This window comes from Pelophylax lessonae (assembly GCF_965119305.1).
Source record: "Pelophylax lessonae genome assembly, chromosome: 2".
Lineage (NCBI taxonomy): Eukaryota > Metazoa > Chordata > Amphibia > Anura > Ranidae > Pelophylax > Pelophylax lessonae.
In genome coordinates, this window is record NC_138769.1 from 421414748 (window position 1) to 421439744 (window position 24997).

A 24997-nucleotide genomic window follows, 5' to 3' on the forward strand; every position below is an offset into this window, starting at 1 on the left:
AAGGCTTTTTATCTTAATGCATAGAATGCATTAGGATAAAAAAACCTTCTGCATTTACAACTCGTTTAAGTGCAATGGAACCAGTCTAATAGGAGCGACTTGAGTCACTCCGACTTAGAAAAAGGTTCCTGCTTTACTTTTGGTCTGACTTCGGCATAACTTGCATAGACTTCTGTTCAAGAAGTTAAATGCAAGTTTTGCACAAGTCCCACTGGGATGTCGGCGCAAAAGTTGCCGCAGTGTGAACCGGGCCTATTACCAAGTATTCCTAAAAATGTTCATCATTGTACTTTTATGTTGACTGTATCTTCAATGAGGTATGGAAATGAGGTATGGGGGTACATATGGGGTCGAGTCTTTGGGTCCCTTTACCCAGATGTGAGAATCCTAAACACAGTCTGAATTTTGTTCACCATAAATCCTTATGTTCTAGGGTAAATTTAGACTTCAAATGTTTTTCCCATATTGATATTCAAGGAAGCGTAAAGTATTGTGCTCGGTTATTTAGGATGAGATATAAGTTAGAAAGCTGTGACTCAGAAGACTTTTCTTTTGAGTTCCTCAAAAGGTGTAATTCTGTCAAATGCATTGGGTCTGCTATGTAGCCACATCAGGTAATGTATCTGGTTTGTTATCCAGAATTGTAACAATAGGTCTGTCATGGCTTGAATCATTGGGAATGTTTCATACTTATCCAGCATTAAAAAGTGCTTTAAACAGAACTTTGAGAGTAATCAAAGATTGGGTAATTGTTGATTATGGGTAGAGTAGTGACCATTTTTATAAATAATTATGAGTTATTTTTGTTTAATGTGTTAAATCATATAAGAATTCAGACTTTTTTTTATTATAACACTGACCTTTAAAGTTGTTGTGAAGGCTGAAGGTTTTTTTTTACCTTCATGCATTCTATATATGAAGCTAAAAATGTTTCCATGTGCTGCTCCCCCCCGCAGACCAGTCACCTCTCTATCCAGCAATGTGCAAAGGAGCCTCGGCTGTCCCGGGTCTCTCTCTCCACATTGGCTGAGACAGCAGTGGGAGATATCGGCTCCCATTGCTGTCAGTCACAGCCAGTGAACCAATAAGGAGAGAGCGGGGGTGGGGCTGAGCCACTGCTCTTGTGTCTTATGGACGCATAGAGCTGAGCTCGGAAGCGAGTACGCACCAGTGCCCCCTTAGCAAGCACAGGTCAAAGGCAGAGGAGCCAGTAGCTTAAGCGGGGGACCCGAGAAGAAGAGGACCGGGGCTGCTCTGTGCAAAACCATTGCACAGAGCAGGTAAGTATAACATTTTGTTATGTAAAAAAAAACCCACAAACCTTTAATATAACTTTAATTACAGTCACTAAGTAATCTTATTTTCAGAACTATTTACAATTACAGCATCTACAAATGAGTTGCAGGTTTGGTTTACCCGAAGCGCCTCATAGCAGCTATCTGTGAACAGGAGCCTTTCTTCTATTCAGCAGTAATGTTTTTTTGTTGTTTTTTTTATGTCCATGTTTTTTTTTTAAGCTGATCTGATCTTAAAAAATAACCATGGATTACCTTTGTTTCTTCCTCCAACTGTCTCCTCAGGTCTTCAATTTGTTGAGTAAAAGAAGATTTCCCTCGTGACAACTGACTTATTAATGATTCCTTCTCTTCAAGAAGCCTTGCAAATTCACCTGTTAGGTAGAATTCCAAAGGAATAGATCATTCTAATTCCACAATAAGAAATATTTTTTGAGATAGTGTAGCACAGAATTGTGGGGCTTAGGCCAACAAACTAGCACAAGACAAATGAGACATGGTACAGACCATGGTATTGTCAGTGAAAACACCCCCAATTGCCAGCTGTCCCTGATTTCCAGGGGTAAAAATAGATTTTTTAGAATTTGTCCCACCAAATGTCTCTGGCTTTAATTCCATAAAATCACTGATTTATATCTAAATAGTATCCTATACTCTCTTGATATATTATTTGCAAATGGGAAACATTTAAAACAATATAATCAACATAATTAACATGTGACAGTTTATATAGTTGCAAGTTGAGCGATTTTAATTTGCAAAGTTCCTGTAAGGAAAGGCTTGCCAATAGGCAAAATTACTAATCTGGACAGACTTCTGCGCACAGGCTAAAAACAAGTGCCAGTGCTCAGGACCAGTGCGGGTTTCTTTTTAGCCTCCTGTGTATCCTGCATTTCTGTGATCCTGTATCCTGATTCCAGCTGTTGACCCGGCTTGTCTTGACCAATTTCTAAATTCTGCCTGCACTGACCTTGGCTTGTTCCCAGAACCTCCACTTTTGTCTGCTCCATTGGCTCCTGCTTCTCTAATCGCTTCCAGACCTGGCTTGTTTCCTGACCATGCTCCTGCCTGTGCCCTGTGCCCAATCCACCCTGCCTGCCTGTGTATGACCCAGCCTGCTTGATTCTGCTACTCCGCCTGCTGTCATAGGTACCTGCCTACCACCCTGCTGTTCCAGCTGACCTGCTATCTGCTACCAGCAACTGTCACCCCTGCCAGCCTGCCTCAGCCTGCTGCCTACCAGCTAGCTTGCTTACTGGAGCCTTCTGGCAACTTCAGCTGCCCAGCGTAGACACCTGCCCTGCTGCTAGCAAGACTTACAGGCACTCATGCCACTCCCAACTCCTGCACCTCCTGTCTACACTATCAGGGACCCTAAGTCAGGAGTGTAAGAGAGGCTTTCCTGATCATATCAGACACTGTTACCAGGTACATGATAGTACCCTTTGAATACTCATTTATCTGCAAGGGAACTTGAAAAACAAGATTTTTGCTTTGCATGTGATTAGATGAAGTGAAGTGATTACAGCTTAACTTTTTTCATTCTTCTAAGTGAACGTTTAGTCAATAAACTCCTATGATTCCTATGACTTAAGTTAAATAAATATGTCACAATCACAGATAAAAAAAGAAAAAAAAAACACATTTGTTTTACTATAATAGCAGCAACACAGCACCATCTAAAGATCTAGTTGTTGTTTGCAACATACTCAATAGATAACAGCTGCCAAATATGCTCTTTATATTCGTAATCTGAAGTCTGGAAATACATGTGCCATTTGTGCTTTTAAGAGATGACTGTCTGGAAATCCATTAAAAGAATTCAGCTCATACTTTCAATCTCTAAGCCATCTGTTTCAGCCTACACAGACACATCAAATCTACTATGCATACAGGTACATTTATTTAAAACAACAAGTTCTATTGAGAAGCTGCAAAACAACCTAGCATGTAGGAAAATACTTCCTCCTTCCTCGATTTTGATCCATTTTCTAGTGCAGCTGCAGTGCGATGTGATGCGATTTTGAAACATTTTTAATGTGTGTTTACAGTTACTCATCTCTGCTGTCAGCAGCAGGGATGAATCATTGGTTGTTAAGGAGCCGGTGCCTGCTGACCTCCTAATAATGATGAGTCATTCCTGCTGTCAGTGGGATTCCCCGCTGACAGCAGACTGTAAGCAAATGAGCCGGCATTAAAAAAAAAAAAAAAAAAAAAAAAAAAAAAAAAGTGTGCAGGTCCCCCTCCCCAATCAATATCAGACCCTTAAATGAGCACGCAGGCCAGGACAGAAGGAGCAAGCAAGTGCAACTGCTTCCTGAACCATACCAGGCCACATGCCACCAACATGTGGGGGGACCCCCCTCTTGCAAAACATCTTATCCCTATGTTGATGAGGACAAGAGCCTCTTCCCCACAACTCTGACCTGATGGTTGTGGGGGTGTGGGGGATGACTAATCAAATCTTTAACAAGGGCCCTTTGAGACCCTACCCTATGATATCATAGGGGTGGGGTCACCTCTTTGTCTACTTTGGGGGGGGGGGCTTTGTTATTTGGTGAGTTTAACCGCTAGGAGCAGTTGTGTTTGGCAGGCAGTTTTTACTGTTTTTTGGGTTTTTTTTGTCGTGCAGGTCAGCAGGAGTGCTCATCATGATTGACAATAGATTTACATCAGTGACATTTTTTTTGGAGGGGGAATTCACTAAGTTGTTTCTCTCCCCTCACATTCCCTTTCTTGCATGCTCAGATAGGGGACTGGTATGAATACTGGGGGGTCCCCATGTAATTTTTTATTTTTTTAGTGTGGGCTTCCCCTTAAAATCCAAACCAAACCAGGAATGACTCATCATTGTTAGGACACCAGTGGGTGCCAGCTCCTTAACAACCAATGACTCATCCTGACAGCAGGGATGAGTCACTGGTTGTTAGGACAATGACGGGTGCTGGCCCTTAACAACCAGCACAAATCGCACACAAAGCACATCGAAAAATGCATGTAGATTCAATTTTGATGTGTTTCCATTGAAGTCTATGAACCACAAAATCGTACTGCATCACACCATATTGGCAAAGGACACCTCCATAAATTCATTTCACAGCTGTGCTGCATTGATGTGAATGGGCACACTTGGAAGCAATGTTATTTTATTTGTCATGTGATTTATTGCAACTCAAGTTGCATCTGAAATCCCATCAGTGTTTAACCAGGCCCAAGAAAGGTATGTGTTGGTAATATTTTGCCATCTTATTGACTTCTGCTTAGATTAAAATGTTCTTAAAGTTATTTATAAAAAAACTAATAAAACAGTGATATTAGAGAACCAATTTTTCCAACCATTTTCAGTCTGCAGTCTTCCTTTCTGAGTGGTGAGATCGCTCGTTTGACGGGTCATCTCATCCACCTTGGCCTTTGCTTCATTAAGCTGGTCTTCATATGTGCGACACATTTTTTCTGATATGGCCTGTAATAAATATATAAAGGTCCTTAGTGTCATAAAAATATTAGCTGTACAAGTTTATGGATATTCTACTTTGTATCATATAATAGAACTTGGTTAAGTAAAGCACATTCAGGGTCCATGCACACTGGGCTTAAAAAAGTAGGCTCTTTTGGCAGAAAAAAACGCTCATATAGAGGGTTTTTGTACAGGGGTTTATAAGCGTTTAGAGTTTTTTTTGTACCAGAAAACTACTCTCAAAAATGCAAACCAGAAGGGTCTTTTTCCTGCCTCTAAACACTGAGCTAAAATATGCCTCTAAACGTTCTAATGTGCATGGACATATAGGATAACATTGAGCTACTTCTACAGGCAAAACGCTAAACTCCTGTAGAAGCTGCCATTTTTAAGCCCATTGTGCATGGACCCTCAATGCCATACATACAGTATAATCTCGGCTAAGAGCACAAGACCTCTCTGATCCATGTGATTGACAAAACAGACCCAAACCTCAAACTTTCCAATTATAATTTTACACTATATAGATCAGACTTTATTATTATAAAACAACACACAGTATATCAGACTGAATAGATAAAACTTGCCAAAAGCCAACACCTTTTTAATATCCTCTAAATACTCCAAACAGATCCACATAACCTGCAACTCCCCTGAATTATTATTTATTTGATCTTAAAGCGGAGTCTACCTGGCAAGACACATCAGGTACACATTAGACTAAATTAACAATACTGTAATTAGGGCCTTATGCACACTGGGCTTAAAAAACGTCACTTGTACGGCATTTTTTTTTTCCCTAGCCTCTAAAAGCACTTCTATGTTAGCCATATGTGTCCATGGACACATAGGCATTTACAGGCATGTTCAGGAGAGGAGCTGAAGAGCAGAAAAAACACTGAAAGTGCCTAAATATCTGTAAACATGGGGGCACACTTGAAAGTTAATGCATTCCAACGGACAGAATAAATTATTATTCAGCCAATGAAATCCATTAACGCTCAAATGCTTGACAAGCCTAAACACATGTGCAATAAGCCGTTTTAGGCAAGTTTTTTAACCACTTCAATACCATGCACATTCACCCCCTTCCAGGCCAATTTTCAGCTTTTAGTGATGTCACATTTTGAATGAAAATTGCATGGTCATGCAACACTGTACCTAAATAAAATTTGTATTATTTTTTTGACAGATAGAGCTTCCTTTTGGTGGTATTTAATCACCACTGGGTTTTTTTTTTTTCTTAGCAACCAAAAAAAAATCAGACAATTATGAAAAAAAATTTTTTTCTTATTTTCTGTTATACAATTCTGCACATAATTAATTTTTCTTCGTCACTGATGTGCGCTGATGAAGCTGCACTGATTGGCACTGATAAGCTGCACTGATGGGCACTAATGAGGCGGCACTGATGGGGTGGCACTAATAATCTAAACAACGTGATGACAACTTTGCCGGTTATTGGCTTTCTTTTCCTCACACAGGGACAGTGTGTGAAGAAAGGACTGCTGTTAACTGGGAAGTCTGTTTACATGTGACCAGCTGTGATTGGACACAACTAATCACATGGTAAAGGACTGCTGTGATTGGCCCTTTACCATGATCTGTGATCAGCTGTGTCCCAAGGACACAACAGTCACCAGTCACAGAGCATGTCCCAGGGGGCGTGGTTCTGGGAGGACATCCATAGACACCCTCCCAGAACTAGAAAGCCGTGATGTAGCCGTTTTTTCAGCTATAGCATGGTAATGAGGTGGTTAGGCACCTTTTCTCCTGCCACGCTTTCTTGTGTTCGGAGAAGCAATGCATGTGTGCATGAGGAAAATCATTAGGAAAATATGTGAGTCCTAGTAATTTGACTATTGGTGTACATCATGTTTCCATTAAGTTTAGACGTGCGGTTGGGGGGGGGGGGGGTCAATAGAAATGTGTGGTTGTGAGGCATTTTTATGGCCCCCTTAGGCTGCAATTAGCAGGAACGGGGAATGTACACCCATGGCAAAATCTACTCGACACACATTGAGCAAAAAGGGGAGGCACTGCGAACACCCCACAACCATGTGCAATGTATGAGGTTATGACACGTTTTTTCACCAAAAATGGGGTAAATCACCCATGAAGCTCAATCTGAACACGGATTAGGCTTCAGAGTAGAGGTAGATTTAGATGCATGTGTAAATCTACCCTTAAGGCACTGGATCATTTAATCACTTGCCGACCAGCCCCTGTGTATTTACTGCAGCAAAGAGGTGCTATGCGGCAAAATTATGAAATTATGTACCTGTATGTTGTTTCGTTCAATAGCCACGAAATGGCGCGATAGCGCCACCGGAGGCGCAATTGCATCATGATTGGCTAGCAGGGATATCAATCAATGGGTCCAGCCAACCTGATGTCCACCGGCCACCCACGATCATCCACGGGAAAGGCAGAACGGCGACCTGCCTATGTAAACAAGACAGATCGCCGTTCTGCAAGGGGACAAGATGGAGATCTTGTGTTCTTGCTAAACACTGCTAGCACTGATCACTGTACTAGTATTACTGGTCTTCAAAAACTGTAAGTTAGATGTTATATTTGTCTGCCACAATGTCGCAGTCACCATTACTAGTAAAAAATATAAATAAACAAAAATATTGCATCATTTGTAGACACTAAAACTTTTGCGCAAACCAATTAATATACACCTATTGGGAATTTTTTTTACCAAAAATATGAATCCAGAATGCACGTTGGCCTAAATTGATAAAAAAAAATAGATTTTTTAAATGTTTTTTATTGGCTGTGTTTTATAGCAGAAAGTAAAACAATGTGATTTTTGTACTTAACGTAAAATCCATTTCTCTGAGTTCATCGACGAACACAGCGCTCCATAAATCATAACTACTGGGTTATATTGCCTCCTCCAGGAGTAGGACTGGACAGAACAGAAAACACCTGGCTACACCCATGGGCCATCCTCTCTCTGCTCTAGGTAATCAGCTTAGTAGCAAGCAGTATTAGAAGTATCAGAACTCCATAGAGGGGTGGGTGCTGTAACCGTCAATGAACTCCGAGAAAAATGGATTTTTGTAAGAACTTACCGTAAAATCCTTTTCTCTTAAGCTCATTGACAGACGTAGTCTTCTTGATTCTCAAGAGCTGGGTTATGTTGTCTCCGCAGGAGTAGGACTAGGCAGAATGACAAAACGTTCTGGCTCCACCCTAGGGGGCAGTCCCTGAGGGTATATCCTCCCTCTCTCTGCTACAGGGAATCAGTTCTGTTTAAAGCAGTACAGAGAATTTAACCCAACCCAACTCAATGATAGAGGGGCGGGTACTACGTCTGTCAATGAGCTTAAGAGAAAAGGATTTTACGGTAAGTTCTTACAAAAATCCATTTTTCTCTATCGCTCATTGACAGACGTAGTCTTCTTGATTCTCAAGAGCTGGGACATCCAGAAGCAGTGCCACAAATGAGGGGTGGGATTGACAAAATCAAATCCAATCTAGAAGGCCCAACCGGTGCCAAACTAGAAGTTTTAAAGGCTCATTATAAACAAAGAATGAGACTAAAAGAAAAAATTTTCCAACGGAAAAAAAAAAAAACCCTCGAGGTAGACCACTGGTCTCCTCAAATTGCGGCCTGCAAAACCTTGCGGCCAAATGAGGCATCAGACGATGCCATTACATCAACTTTATAATGTTTAGAGAAGGTATGCACCGACGACCAGGTAGCCGCCTTGCACACCTGGACCACTGACGCCTGATGGCGAAAGGCCCATGACGCACTAAGTGCCCGAGTGGAGTGCGCCTTAACAGGGAACGGGGGCTCCCGACCCTTAATAGAATAAGCCTGCACTACCGTCTGTCTGATCCATCTGGAAATGGTCGCGGCAGATGCAGGCAACCCCTTTTTGGGTCCATCTGGGATCACAAAAAGTGAATCCGTCTTGCGAAACGAGTCTGTCGTTTTCAAGTATACCCTGATCGCCCGGACCACATCCAAGGAGTGCAAAGCAAATTCCCGAGGATGACTGGGCTTAGGACACAGGGAAGGTAATACAATTTCTTCATTCAGATGAAATTCTGAAACCACTTTTGGTAGGAAGGATGGATTCGGACGAAGAACCACCTTATCTCTATGAACCACCAGATATGGTGAACGACAAGATAATGCGGCCAGCTCTGACACCCTGCGTGCAGAAGTAATAGCCACCAAGAAGGCCACCTTCTGGGACAACGTGGGTAGAGGAATCTCCCTAATATCTTCAAAGGGAGGTTTCTGAAGAACCGACAACACTAAATTAAGATCCCAGGGGGGTAACGGCGCGTGCACTGGCGGAGCCAGATGTCGCACCCCCTGGATGAAATTCCGCACCAAGGAATGAGTAGCCAAAGGCTTCTGAAAGAAGATGGCTAATGCTGAGACCTGACCCTTGATAGTACTCAAGGCCAGTTTCTGCTCAACCCCTTGTTGCAGAAAAGCCAATATTCGACTAATCGAATAAGACCGAGGACGGAACCCCAAAGGTTCACACCATGCAATGTAGGACTTCCATGTGCGATGATAAATCTTTCTGGAAGTCGCTTTCCTTGCTTCAACTAGAGTAGGAATAACTGAAGCTGACAAACCTTTGTTCTTCAGCACCTGGGTCTCAATAGCCAGGCCGTTAAAGCCAGCGATCGTAAAGCAGGATGGAAGATCGGTCCCTGAGACAGTAGATCCTCTCTGAGAGGAAGTCTCCATGGGACGTCCGCCACCAGTCTGACCATGTCGGCGTACCAAGCTCGACGAGGCCAGTCCGGAGCTACCAGGATTACTGGGATTCCTTCCTCCTCTACCCTGCGAAGAAGTCTTGGCAGTAACGCGAGAGGAGGGAAGGCATATATTAGCTGGTATTGCCCCCACGGGGCGATCAGTGCGTCTGCGGTTTCTGCTAGAGGATCGCGGGAGCGAGCCACGAATCTCTGAACTTTCCTGTTGAATCGTGATGCCAACAGATCCACATCCGGGGTGCCCCACCGTAGGCACAACTGGTGGAAAACGTCTGGATGGAGGGACCATTCCCCCTGATCCAGGGTCTGACGGCTGAGATAATCTGCCTGCCAATTCTCCACCCCCGGAATGAACACCACAGAGATTGCTGGAACAAATCGTTCCGCCCAGCGAAGAATGCAAGCCACTTCTTTGGCCGCTCGGACACTCTTGGTGCCCCCCTGGTGATTGACATAAGCCACGGCCGTGGCATTGTCCGACTGGATCCGAACCGGGCTGCCCTGGAGCTGCTCGGTCCAGTGAATCAGACAAAGTCTGATCGCTCTCAGTTCCAATACATTTATCGGTAATCTGGATTCTTCCGGGGACCAAAGTCCCTGGACAGATAACTGACCGAGAATTCCTCCCCATCCGGATAGACTGGCATCCGTGGTCACTATCGTCCAATATATTGGCAGAAATGACTTTCCCTGGCTGAGCATTGGAGACCGAAGCCACCAAACCAGAGACTCTCTGGTCTGTTTGCTCAATCGGATCTGATTGTCCAGGGATTCCGGATTCCGATTCCATCTGAGAAGAATCTCTTGCTGAAGAATTCGGGTATGGGACTGGGCAAATGGGACTGCTTCGAATGAAGCCACCATCAACCCCAGAACCCTCATGCAAGCTCCTGACTAGACAGAAAAAAACTGATTCCCTGTAGCAGAGAGAGGGAGGATATACCCTCAGGGACTGCCCCCTAGGGTGGAGCCAGAACGTTTTGTCATTCTGCCTAGTCCTACTCCTGCGGAGACAACATAACCCAGCTCTTGAGAATCAAGAAGACTACGTCTGTCAATGAGCGATAGAGAAATGGATTTTATATGGTAAGTACAAAAATTCAATTTTCGATTTCATTCATCGAAGGACACAGCGCTCCATAAATCATAACTACTGGGACGTCCAAAAGCAGTGCCAATAGGAAAATGAGGGGTGGGGAAAATAACCCCAGGCTATACATATGTGCTCTTAACCAGGACACAGGAGCCTTAATCGGGTCACAGGAGCCCCGTCTGAAAAAATAAAAGTTTAAAGAAAACACCCCTCAAGAGGGAACAGCCCCTCTTAAAAAGCAGTCTGCAAAACTTTGCGGCCAAAAGAAGCATCCGCAGATGCCAAAGTATCTACCTTATAGAATTTTGTGAACGTTCGCACCGACAACCAAGTGGCCGCCTTGCAAACTTGCGATATTGATGTCTGATGACGGAAGGACCAAGAAGCACTCAGCGCCCGAGTAGATGGCGCCGTGACATGGAAAGGTGGAACCTGACCTTTAATGGAATAGGCCTGAGTCACTGTCTGTCTGATCTATCTAAAGATGGTAGCTGAAGAAGCGGCCAGCCCTTTTCTTGGTCCATAACCACAAAAAGCAAGTACGACCTTCGAAAGGACTCAGTAACTGCCAGATACACCCGAATCGCAGGAACCACATCCAAAGTATGCAAAGCAAATTCCTTGGGATGAGCCGGCTTGGGACACAAGGAAGGCAACACAATATCCTCATTCAAATGGAAGTCAGGGAGAACTTTGGGCACGAATGATGGACAGGGACGAAGAACAAGTTTATCTCTATGAACCATCAAATAGGGACTGTGACAGGATAATGCCACCTGCGGGCCGAGGTGATAGCCACCAAGAATGTCACCTTCTGGGATAAGGCAGACAAGGGAATCTCCCGAATATTCTCAAATGGAGGTTTCTGGAGAACCGAAAGCACTAAATTTAAATCCCATGGTGGCAAAAGAGACTGTACAGGCCACATGTTGAACCCCCTGAATGAAGGTACAAACTAAAGAGTGCGTGGCTAGGGGGTCACTGAAAGAAGATTGCCAAGGCAGACACCTGGCTCTTGATAGTACTCAAGGCCAACTTCTGATCAATGTGCTGAAGAAAGGTTAAGATTCACAGAAAAGGATTGAGGATGAGCACCGACCGACTCACACCAAGAAATGTACGCTTTCCATGTTAGATGGTATATCTTGCTGGAAGACGACTTCCTCGCCTTCACCATAGTAGGGGTCACTGATCAAGAAAAACCTCTATCACTCAGTACCTGGCTTTCAATAGCTAGGCCATTAAAACCAGTGACTGTAAAGCAGGATGGTAGATTAGCCCTTGGGACCTGCAGAAGAAGCATGAGCAAAGGATGGTACTGGCCTTACCATGGCCCTTGGATGCCTGCGGCTTCTGTTAGTGGACCCCGTGACCTCATCACGAACTTCGGTATCCTCCTGTGGAGCCAAACCTGCTAAACGAGCTGCATGTAGGACTGTGCAAACAGAATTGTCTTGAAGGTGGATACCACCAGACTCAGAACCTGTATACAAAGCGGGAGAGAGAAATGTCTGTGTGACAGCAGCTGGTGAATCACAGCCTGTGGTTTCTGAAATTGGTCCAGAGGAAGGACCACCCTGGTGAGAATTAAAATCAGACCTAGGTAAATCAATTCTCAGGACAGGGATAGGGGGGACCTTAGGTTGTCCGGACATCATCAGAACCTTTGCAGGAAATAAGTCCACACAAGGAGACTCAGGACACAAAAAACCTGAAAAGGACAAGCTTTGTCCCCCTTTCTGGCCCCAAGAAACATTTTGTGGATCTCCTTGACGTTTACAAAATAAGTCCATGGGGCCGGAAACCAGCAAAAATGTCCCCCCTCCCCAATAATGGGTGAGGGCATACCTTCATGCTGTAGGGGTTTGTCTGCGGGTCTGGAGAAGCTAGCTCTAGGCTTACTAGATCAAGGTTGCTTGGAACCCTACGGGGAAGATTTAAAGGTCTATTTCCCTTATTCTCTGTCCCAGAAGTACAAAATCATTTTCTATGGGCTGAGAAGGAGGGCCCCCGTCTGAGACGAGGCTCCTTCCCTTTCCATGACTGTGGCAGTAAGGTCTTCCCACCGTGATACCCTTAATGATGTGATTCAGGGTAGCCCCAAACAAGCAATCGCCTTGAAAGGGCAGATCAATGTGAGCTCTCTTAGAGGCTTGGTCTGTGGACCAATTCTTAAGCCACAGCACGCGCCTAATCACCAGCGCTGAAACAGAAAGTTTGGACAGCACAGAAGCTGTATCCAAAGCTGCATCACAAATAAACTGCAACCCATGGACCAACTGGTCCGCTAAATCAACATAAGCAGCGGGGACCTGATAACTCCCCAGGCCCTGGCGCAAAAGCTTGGCCCATTCAGTTAGGGTCAGAGACACCAGGGCTGAGGCAAAGACTGACCGCAATGCCGAACCAGCCATAGTAAACATGCTGCGTGCCACAGCTTCCACTTTCCTGTCAGCCGGGTCCTAAAAGGACAGGGATTCCTCTACTGGGATCTTGGTTGCTTTATTCAAACTGAAAACGGCAGGGTCCACCACTAGTGAACCAGTCCACTTTTATAAAAGTGACTCCTTAAAAGGGTAACATACGGCAAAACGTTTTGAGACCACAAAGGGTAATCTTGGTTATTCCCATTCCTTACAGGAAAACCTGTCAAAATAAGGCACATAAGGAAACACCTTTGGAGTACAAGATGACTTATGCGTACCAAACGACACAGCCACGTCCTTGGCTACATTGGCCGCATCCTCCATTTTTAAAGTATCACGCACTGCAGTGATAAGTGTGTCCACCAGTGCTTTTTCATTCGCTGCTGCGACCATGGAGGAATCATCCTCACTATCGGATGGATCTTGGAGTGTGATATTAAGTCCCCCTGGACAAGCCGGGTCCACCGCCACATCAGGCTCAGATTTAGATAAGACAGACTGAGAAGGGGAAGGCGGGGGGGCGCTTCCTCCTGGGCCTTTGCCCACTAGCCACTTCCACCCAGGACACTAAGGACCACCGGACCGCCATCAGTGCAACCATAGGAAGCTGGGGTTCCGAGGGACCTGCCACCTACATTAGGGGGTTAGTCGGGGAGATGTGACCCTGAGGCTCCATAAGGAAAGGAAGACCTTGCAGTACAAAAATGATCTTTTCGCACCACTAAAGGATCCCCTCAAGGCTCAGGGTACCTATCAGCAGAGCGAGAGAGATAACAGGGACCCCTAGGGACCAGAGGATTGCCAAGAATTAGAACCCAGCAACATCATGGATGCCATCCCTGTTCAAATATTCCGGGCACAGGAAGAGGAAACTGAGGAGGAAGAGGAGGAGCTTTGGCATCCCCACGAGACTTCGGTCATCTCCAGAATCTCCCGGACTAAGAGAAAATGGCCCAGTGACATCATCGGGCTACACAAACATGGCCGCCAACCGGAGACCAGCCAGGCTAAGGGAAAATGGGCCTGTGACATCATCGGGCTACATAAACATGGCCACCAACCGGAGACCAGCCAGACTAAGGGAAAATGGCCACCATCAGCTACAAACGCTGAAGCATGCTGCCAGGTTCTTCCATGCACCCTCTTGCAAGGGGACCCCCCCTGAAGGTAGGACACACGTTAGGGGAGACTCCGCTGCACACTCTGCACCGGTCTCTGCACTGGGACCCCCCTGCACTATACCCATACTGCAAACAGTAGGGCATGCATCTAGGGGTCTCCAACACTGGGACCCCTCCAGACTATCAGGGCAGGACACACACTATCCCAGGACCCTTACAGAGTGGGGTTAGTGAGGGAGACCCCAGGGGTCTCCGCTGCATTCTGTGCCCTGGGACCCCCACCAGACTCCAGGTCCGGACAGGGGGGAAAGTGAGGGGGGGAAGCCCAGCTCACTGAGGGATTAAGGGATGGGAGGAGGGAACCTGCAGGCAGGTCAGACCGTCCCTGGAGACTACCCGCGTCCACCCCAAAAAAATACCAAAAGGGGAGAGGGGGGACTGTACCTACCCTTCCATGGTGCGGGTAATGCTCCAGATAGAACTACTCACCACCGAAGTAGGGGAGCTGATGGCCAAGGAGTTGCTGCGACTCAGACCCAAGCCCGGTCATATGCGACCATGCGAGACGCTTAACTCAAGGGCCAGCCTCTGTCCATGAGGCTATGTCACGGCCTACCTAGCATGCGCTCTCTGGCTGGGCTGGGGGGACCACTGGATCTAGGTTTTCTAGCCTCTTGCCCAGCCAGGCAGTTGATTGTTGATCTCCCGAGAGAAAAAACAATAAAAGATGTAATTAAGGAAAAAAACGTACTCCTGATTTGACAGATTAAAACTGGTTACCTAGAGCAGAGAGGGGGGTTATATACCAAGTTGAGGACAGCCCATGGACATAGCCAGTTGTTTTTTTATTCTGTCCAGTCCTACTCCTGGAGAAGCCAATATAACCCGGTAGTTATGATTTATGGAGCGCTGTCTCTGTCGATGAATGAATAAGAAATATTGTTTTTTTGTTTTTTTTTTAATTATCGCTCTTTTTTTGTTTATAGCGCAAAAAATAAAAAGCTCGGAGATGATCAAATACCACCAAAAGAAAGCTCTAGTTGTGGGAAAAAAGGACATACATTTTATTTGGTTACAGCGTCACACAACCATGCAAATGTCAGTTGAAGTAACGCAGTGCCGTATCGCAAAAATGGCCTGGTCTTTAAGGGGGTAAAATCTTTCGGTCCAGAAGTTGTTAATTAACCAGCACTACCCTTCTGACCTCTTTTGATTGTCATATTAAGTAAAACAAAAGCAAGGTCATTCCCCAAATATTTATGACTACAGAGCCCCAGATTTCCACACGGCAGAATAGCTGAGAAGGAAATCTGTTCTGTGATATCCTCTGAAAACCAAACCCGTTAAATGGAATCTTAAAGGAGATTAAAGCAGACTTTATTCATGTGTCACATACCAGTACTAGGGCAGCGACGCTAAACCTGTTCACCAAGTCACTTTCGTGAACTAGCATGTCTGATTTAATTAATTATATAATTAAATATAATTATAATTAATTATATGAATTCATAAATATAATGAAACTAAATCAGAGGTCATTGGGAAGAACCACTTTGCATAGTGGGAGATGATTGATACTACTGAAAGCGTTGCTTTGAATAAAGACTTTGGGGGACAATATCTCAGCATAAGTGGTGTTCAGCAGAGTGGACAATGGTAGAGGGGAGTGCTACTCTTTTTTTTTTTTACAAAAAACTTAATTTTAGTGACAGAGTTGCTTCAGAGAGTAATTTTAGTATTGATAATTTTCAATAAAACGCGCCAACACATAATTTACCAGGAGCGAAACAAAATTTTATTTACCTTGGATTTGGCCAGCTGCTCCATGTTGGAAGCCAAATCATCTGATTCCAGCTTGAGTTCGCTTTTCTCTTTCTCTAGCTTTTGCTTGACTCTCTGAAGATTGTCAATCTGTTCTCCAAGTTCTGAAACAGTGTCTGCATGCTTCTTCCGGAGAGCAGCTGCTATGGCCTCATGATGTAAAGTGGCTTCTTCCAGATCTCTACGCATCTTCAGGTACTCAGCCTCTCTCTTCTTATTCATCTCCAGCTGTGCAGATGTTGCTCCCCCAGCTTCTTCTAGCCTCTCACTTAATTCTTCCAACTCTCTGGAGAGATCTGACCTCTGCTTTTCTACCTTGGCTCGTGCTGCTCGTTCAGCTTCCAGTTCTTCTTCTAACTCTTCGATACGAGCCTAAAGAGTAACATAAGTATTATCATAAGTAAAATGACAAGAGCACTATGGACCTTATTTTATATAAAGATTGCAAACCTGTGTAAAAAAGCAAATCCTACTCAACAGAAGCATGAACAATATTAAAACCTGTTTTGCCAAAATGTTAGCGTTCTGTTAAGATATAAATCTTAATTGTATGTTGGCTGCATTGCTGTATTGCCATTTGAATGGCCAACACTCCACTTCTGCGACAAAATTGGTATTTCATTGGCTGCCATATTATGCTGGTGTAAAGTGATGAAAAATTCCCACTTTTCTCTGAATTTTATTTAATGCATGCTTGCTCTTTGTCTGCAACTTAGAAACACTGAACCCAGACACAACCAAGCAGCTAGTATTTTCAGATGCAAACTTGCACTTGCAATCTAATTACAGATGTGTTTTTACTAAAGATATTTTCTGAATTTTTTTGAACATGAGATGCCCAAAAAAGAGTGCCCATATCTGCAGTTTTATAATTCCAGCACACAGTAAGCAGAGGTAGGAGCTGGTGCTCTTTAAAGTCAATGTAAACAACGTAAGAGTATCTGTAGAGGCGTTGGCTATGGACAATACATATACAGAGGAAATAATAGAAAATTTTAAACTGAATCCTAGTTATAATATAATAATATACATTGTGTTCAGTAAATACAGTTAGTGTGTCCCATATGTGCATATTTGGCTTCTTTTTTTTTTTATTGAAATTTTTTTAAAAGATAGTAATTGTTAGGTTATTATTGCTGTCTCTTACTTGAAGTTCTTTTATTTTCTTCTGGAGCTGGATGATGATAGATTGTTCATCTTCCAGTTTAGATGTCAACTGATTGATTTCAAATTCTTTCCTTGAAAATGTATAAAACAAAATTCAATTGTAAATATACAGATTATATTGCTGCCATCATTTAACTGCAATGAGTTTAAATTGTACTTAATTGTATTTCCTTCCCCGACCTAAAATTTTAGTTTAAAAATGTTTACAAAATGTTTCCTTCATCAGTTACATCCAGCAAACAGTATTGTCTGTTAAGGCCAACAGATGCTTTCTTACTAGCAATTTGTTATACATCAATAGTGCTTTGCCCTAAAGAAAACATGCACCATGAAAAACAACAGCACGCAACTGGCAGATAAATTGCTGGACCTATGGAAAGTCATGTTTTGTGAATTTGTAATAAAAAGAAACATATACACAACATTATAAAATTACTTTTTTAATTTCTCCTCCATCTGCTGCTTGTCATTTTCTGCATCCATTAGACTCTCTTGTGTCAACTTCAGATCTCCTTCCAATTTCCGTTTTGCTCTTTCTAGTTCCATTCTAACTTTCTTTTCTTGCTCTAGTGAACCTTCAAGCTAAGATACAAAAGGTTCAATGTCATGCGGGTCTCTGGCATGTGTTTTTGAAAATATATATTTATAGAGAGACAGACAGACAAAGAGGAAATTACAATTATAGGAAAATTCTGCTTGGTCTTACATCATCTACTTGCTGTTCTAGCTTCATTTTCATTTTGGTCAGGGTGTTGACTTTGTCCTCTTCAGCCTGAAGGTCATCAAGAGTTTGCTGATGTGCCTCCTGTAGAGCTTTTTTCTCTTTAGTTAGTTTAGTAATGGTTTCATCAAGAGTTGCCATTTCTTCAGTTAAGTTTTTGACCTGAGTTAATAATGATGATGAAACAGGTATATTCATTAACCAGAATTTTATGTAATATAAAAATTCTACATTTGCTGTAGCTGTGATCAAATTTTGATGTTGATTGGGACACACACCTTATTTTCAGTTGCATGTTTCTCTTTTTCTGCTTTTGCCAATGTCATCTCCAGGTCATCAATATCTTTCTTGAGTTCAGAGCACTCATCTTCCAGTTTCCTTTTCTTGGCAGTAAGCTCTGAGTTCATTTCTTCTTCATCCTCTATGCGTTCTGTGAGATCCTTTACTTTTGACTCCATCTGGATCTTTGTTTTAATCAATAGATCACATCTTTCCTCAGCATCAGCCAAAGTATCTTGCTCCTAAAATAACATTTACATATAAATTTATTAAATCAGTGTAAAGTATTTACTCTAGTTTTTTTATATGCCAAAATATTTCACCTCTGACAGGGATTCCATCTTTACCCGGTCTTACCCGGTGGGCTCTGGCCATTTGAATAGCCAAGATGTCACTCCTGCGCATGCGGTCGGGTCACAGGTCTCTCAATGAGCCGCATGCTGCCCATTGAGAGCACAGTGCGCATGCACCAGTAATGTCACCTGCTGCGACACATGTTACATAGTTACATAGTTAGTGAGGTTGAAAAAAGACACAAGTCCATCCAGTTCAACCCATGATGCGTGTGTGTTTGCTTTTAACCGTACATTGTGTACCCCTGTATGTTGTGGTCTTTAAGGTGTACATCTAATAGTTTTTTGAAACTATCTATGCTCCCCGCTGATACGACTGCTTGTGGAAGAGAATTCCACATCCTTACCGCTCTTACAGTGAAGAACCCCTTACGCACTTTAAGGTTAAACCGCCTTTCCTCAAGTTTTAGTGAGTGGCCACGTGTCTTATTGTATTCCCTTTCTCTGAATAGTTTGTTCCTTATGCTAGGGTCGCCAGTACAGTATTTGTACATTGATATCATATCCCCCCTCAATCGTCTCTTCTCCAGAGAGAATAGGTTCAGTGCTTGTAGTCTTTCCTCATAGCCGATGTCCTCCATTCCCCTAATTATTTTTGTTGCCCTCCTCTGGACTTTCTCCAGTTCCAGCACATCCTTCCTGCGGACCGGTGCCCAGAACTGGACAGCATACTCCAGATGTGGCCGGACCAGAGTCTTGTAGAGCGGGAGAATAATCTCTTTATTTCTGGAGTGAATCCCCCTTTTTATACATCCCAGTATTCTGTTGGCTTTGCTTGCGGCGGCTTGGCATTGCATGCCACTGCCAAGCCTGTTGTCTACCAGTACCCCCAAGTCCTTTTCCATCCTAGACTCACCCAGAGGTTCACCCCCTAGTGAATAGCTTGCTTTCTGGTTTCTGGCACCCAAGTGCATTACTTTACATTTTTCTACATTAAACCTCATCTGCCATGTGGTTGCCCACCCCGTTATTTTGTTCAGGTCTGCTTGCAAGATTTCCACATCCTGCATAGAAGATATTGGCATGCCTAATTTAGTATCATCTGCAAATACTGAGATTGTACTAGATATCCCCTCCTCTAGATCATTTATGAATAAATTAAACAGGATTGGTCCCAGGACAGAACCCTGGGGGACCCCACTTTCCACACCCGCCCAATCCGAGTACTCCCCATTAATCACCACCCTCTGGACTCTCCCCTGGAGCCAGGTCTCTATCCAGGTACTCACCTTATGATCCATACCTACCTTCCTTAGTTTGTACAGTAAGCGTTTGTGAGGAACGGTGTCAAAGGCCTTTGCGAAGTCCAGATACACCACATCCACAGGCTTACCTTTATCTAGGTGGCAGCTCACTTCATCGTAGAAGGTTAACAGATTGGTTTGGCACGAACGATTTTTCATGAATCCATGCTGATTTCTACTTATAATACCATTTTCATTACTAAAGTCTTGTATGTGGTCCCTTATCATCCCCTCCAAAATTTTGCAGACTACTGATGTTAGGCTGACCGGCCTATAGTTACCCGGGATATATCTCGGCCCCTTTTTAAATATTGGTACCACGTTGGCTTTTTTCCAATCAGCTGGCACCATACCCGTCTGTAAACTATCCTTAAAGATCAAGAATAATGGTCTGGCAATCACCTGGCTGAGCTCATTAAGAACCCTCGGGTGCAAGCCATCCGGTCCCGGGGATTTATTTATGTTAAGTTTCTCTAGTTTAGCTCTAAGTCTATCCTCTGTTAGCCATGGCGGCACTTCCTGAGGTGTATTATTTAGTTCGGCCTTACAAGCGGGTTTCGTGTAGCCCCCCGATTCCTTTGTGAAGACTGAAGAAAAGAAATTATTTAACACTTCCGCCTTTTCTCTGTCCTCAGTGGCCATTTTTCCTTTATCATCTTTTATGGGGCCAATGTGCTCTGGCCTGGCTTTCTTACTGTTTATATACTTACTTATATACTTTACATGTAAATATCTTCTAAATAGTCCACGCATAGTAAATATACTGTACTTACTGGTAAGCCTTATTATAAGCTTATCTGTATGTACAAGATAAAAAGCATAGTTTACCACAGCTTTAACAACTTTACAACTCAGCCTAGCCCAAAGCAGTGCAATAATAACAGAAGCATGTATGTTCATGTGCATGTACATGTTCTTACCGCTTGTAGCTGAAGTGTGAGATCATTTTTCTCCTGCACCAAACTGACTTGCTTCTCCTCGAGTTCTTTCCTCCTGGCCTCAGATTTTTCAAGTGCTTCCTTTAATTTAAGGAACTCCTCCTTTATGTTGGCCATTTCCTTCTCAGTCTCTGCAGACTTCAGCAAAGGTTTGATCTTGAAGAAAAGCTTCATCCAAGGCCAGTTTTTCACAGCCATAAAAGCACGAATATTCCACTGAATAACTAGCAATGCATCCCTAACAGAGAGAAGAAAATATACTTATGCATTTGAATCAATGATTCATACTTACAGCATAATATGTACAGTTATTACATTAGTATATCATTTATAAGTTGACAGTCATTGTGAACACATAGGCTAAAATGTGCACACATTCATATTAGCTTATGGCTAATTGGCTTTAAATAAACAGAAAGCTGATTTGCCGTTGGTCCCTATTTGAATCCAATAAGTATACTTTTTTCAATTTGTGAAAACAGTAAAAGCCTTGTTATGAGATAATCAGGAAACGTTTCTGTATTTACCACTTGTAGCACATGACCAGATATATTGAAAGAGGAATAAATGAAGCTTACAAAAAAACCCTGTTATAGCATGCATTAAATAAGTGTAATGACTAGTGTCTGAGAGCTACCATGTACTAGACCAGGGTTCCGTGGAGGAACCCTAGGGTTCCTCCTGGCTGCTAGGAGTTCCTTGAGCAATGGGCAATTTCTGCCTCTAAGATAAGTTTCCAATGACACCATTGTTCCTTTTAGCTATCTTAAAGGGGGGATTCTTCCCAATGATGACAAGGGTAAGGAGCATTCTTCCCACTGACTGTCACACTAATGTGTCATCATGAGTTGTAGATTTTTATTTTTTAGCAGGGGTTTCCCGGGACCAGAAATTTATTTCAAGGGTTCATCTGTGTTGAAAAGGTTGAAAAAGGCTGTACTAGACAGACCATGGATACTTGATCCAAGCTCTGGATCTGTTCTCTGTAATCTACAGTTAGCTACCATACAAGAATGTATCTCCTGTTTTTAGATTTATAATTAAATATAAAAACTCTGCAATCATTCATTGGGGTTGATTTACTAAGACTGGAGAATGCAAAATATGGTGCAGCTCAGCATAGAAACCAATCAGCTTCCAGTTTTTACTGTCAAAGCTTAAATGAACAAGCTGAAGTTAGAAACTGAAGAAGCTGCACCTGATTTTGCACTCTCCAGTTTTAGTAAATCAACCCCATTGTGTTTCAAAGCACACTACCTTCTCTCCAAAATCTTCTGGAATTCAATTCTCATTAGTCTTCCCCGTGACCTTGATTGGATCAGTGTTAGAATCTTAGCTAATCTTTCATCTCGCATTTCTTCAAGATGTCCAAGCAAACCAGCTTTGAAAAACACCTACGGCATATATAAATATGTGTTATGTACACAGTTTTACTATACAGACATAATTCAAAATAATAATTTATTGAGCCAGATTTACTACAGTGTGAAGTGAGTTGAAGTGAAGTGTAGAATAGTGAAATGAACAAAACCAAATAAAATTAGAAAACCTGACACGGGGTCACTTCGCATCAATTTACATTGCAGTTGTTCACGTAAAAAGGAAATGAACGCTATGTCATTTGAGGGTAATAAACTCCGCGCTTATGGAATATGCGGATGTAAATAAATATGTGAATGTTAGACTGCAGCCTCCCTAAATTATACTCAGAGGACTATAAAAGGTATGAAAGGGGGATGGGGGGGAATGGCGCTATCTAATAATAAAGCGTATGTAAAAGCCTGTATGCTAAATGTGGCAATAAATAGTTAAAACTGATAATAAATGGCAAGATAAAACCGGCTGCTGAGGACGTACTATTACGAAACGCGTAAGACGTGTCGCGTCACTTCCGGTTCCTGTGCTGAGTCGTGGACGGCATTGCGTTCCACACGCTGAATTCCACCGCTCGTTTTAGATTGCATCTATGTGAGTACCCTTGATCTGGTTTAGTGTACAAATAATACCCCCATTTAGCAAAATTACATTATGTGCCTTTTCTTTGCACTTTGAAAACTTTGAACATCTGTTCCATCGATACCCCACGGACATCTGGAGTATATAGCCCTGGGACACCACCAGACCCCAACTCCCCTCAGGAATCCTCCCATCTGGGAATCTCCATAGACGTCCAACTCAGGACCTGTAGAGGAGAATAGGATCCATCCACCAGATTACTACTTATACCCGCTCTATACCCCTGTGTGGGGTGGGTATTTCTGGTGAGTGTGCTATTTACCAGAGGGGTCAGTGAGCACCTCACTACCCACCAAGGGGTCACTTATTGTGTTTAATCCACACAAAGATTGTCACCTATTTATCCATTTGTCACCACTTGGACATTTCCAGTCACTTCATCACCAGTTTATTTTGTATATCCTACACTGGACTTTTTTTCCTATCACCATTTATATATTTATTTATATACGTCACTAGTTTATGTTGGCATACACCTATACCAACCTTGCATTTTCACGTAATTGGCACTTTGAGTCTCTATTTTGCCTATTGGTCTATATGCACTTGTCACTTTGAGTTTATGATAATTTGTATTACTATTATTTATATCCTATATCACTTGTGATCACTTATGCACTTTTATCACTATTACAAATATAGTTGATGGTCATATATATATATATATATTAATTGTTCATGCACTAGGCGCTTTTTGATTTCTTTACCTTTGCTTCCTATTGTTATATTATTCATATTTCCACATTTTTACAGTTTTTATATCTCTCTCTTTTATCTTGGCATTTATTATCAGTTTTAACTATTTATTGCCACATTTAGCATACAGGCTTTTACATACGCTATGTCATTTGAATTTGCAGTGATCCTAAACCAGTGAAAAGGTTTCTGCTGTACTAACTTGTATCCTGGCAAACCCAGCCTAATCTTATCCTAATGTTGTGCTTCAAAATGTAGCATCAAAAGGGGAATAAAGCTCTCCTCTCATACATTTCGTGTATTCATTTTGAGCTTTACCTTTCTGCTACAGTACGTAAAAGCCATGCTTTTTAATGTGATATAATTTTAAACCACAGACTTTGTTGGTCAAATTATTTAGGGGTGCACAAATTATGTAAACATTGCTTTGGCAAAATGTTTCTAATTGTTTTTACTATATACCCCACCCCATTAAAAGCAAAGAAATACAAATATATGTATTCAAAATTGCTACCAAATAAAGCAATTTCTGTCCCAAAAAGCTTGTATATGTTGAGGTAGATTAAAAATGCTAAAAAGACAAAGTGCAGAAAAAATGCTCTGGGTCTTGACGGGATTTAGGGAGAAAGGGACTTAAATTGTTTAGTTGACATTTGCTGTTTACTATTTAACATTATTGTCTCTAATGATCAGAACATTTCTTACCTTTGTGTGACCGAATCGATACTGAGTGTGATCAATGTCCAAAGTACCCACAAGTTTTTCAGATGCTTTTCTGCTGTCTACAAACTTGTCCTCTGGGATAGCAGCGGGATTCAGTATACGATATCTACAACAGATCCACATAAGATATACTATGTATGTGTAAATGTTAATAACTACTTTGCTGTACGATCACTGTTTTCAGTGAGCCCTGCTCATATGTGCTTAATATAATGATCTTGAGCCTGGCTATTTTATCTTCCAGTATGCGTTTTTATCTAACTAAAAATATTGTTCAAGATCTTTTTAGACCGAGATATCTCAACAGCCTATTGTGGGAAATGGGCATATTTAAATGACAAATGTTATTCACACACAATAATTATAAATGTTAGTAGCAGTTGATAAAATAAAATAAAAAATTGTGACTATTTTGCTACCTCTGTTTGAAGTCAGCATACAGAACCCTGTTTGGAAATCCTTTGCGACAGATACGAATTCCCTCCAGGACACCATTACAACGCAGCTGATGAAGAACCAGAAAAGGGTCCATTGCACCTGATTGTAAGCAAACGCAAACACAAATCTGTAAAGCTATATTACTTATTAAAATGTATTGTCAAAATATCGTTATTTTCTCTCTGCTTCTCCAAATGCCTATAAAACAACGAGCAACAAATTAAGATGATACTATCTGAGCAAGGTAGGGGGAGCTGCATAATTTGACACTGAAATGTGTAATTCCATTTTTTCTTTTTTGATAATTTGGAGTCATCCAAAACAGATGCAGGCGGGAGTAGCCACGCCGTCACGCCACACCACTTGTTCCGCACTGCAGGCGGGCATGTTCGGTACACTTGGAACCATTGTTTATGCCCAGTTCCTTTAATTTGCCATGTAAGAGTGTTTC

The 24997-nt window shown here is 42.5% G+C and overlaps 1 protein-coding gene across 1 annotated transcript in view; it reads right to left on the minus strand.

The window, feature by feature from the left end:
- MYH15 (myosin heavy chain 15) overlaps positions 1–24997 on the minus strand; it is a 77975-nt gene that overhangs the window by 22264 nt on the left and 30714 nt on the right. Inside the window, exons 9-19 of the mRNA XM_082246411.1 lie at positions 24528–24645; positions 24091–24214; positions 21931–22067; positions 20656–20911; positions 18138–18380; positions 17845–18021; positions 17575–17720; positions 17119–17209; positions 15954–16343; positions 4632–4758; positions 1551–1669 (exon numbers count right to left, since the gene is read on the minus strand). Of these exons, the coding sequence (XP_082102537.1) occupies positions 1551–1669; positions 4632–4758; positions 15954–16343; positions 17119–17209; positions 17575–17720; positions 17845–18021; positions 18138–18380; positions 20656–20911; positions 21931–22067; positions 24091–24214; positions 24528–24645 (1928 nt within the window). The remainder of the gene's footprint in view (positions 1–1550; positions 1670–4631; positions 4759–15953; positions 16344–17118; positions 17210–17574; positions 17721–17844; positions 18022–18137; positions 18381–20655; positions 20912–21930; positions 22068–24090; positions 24215–24527; positions 24646–24997) is intronic.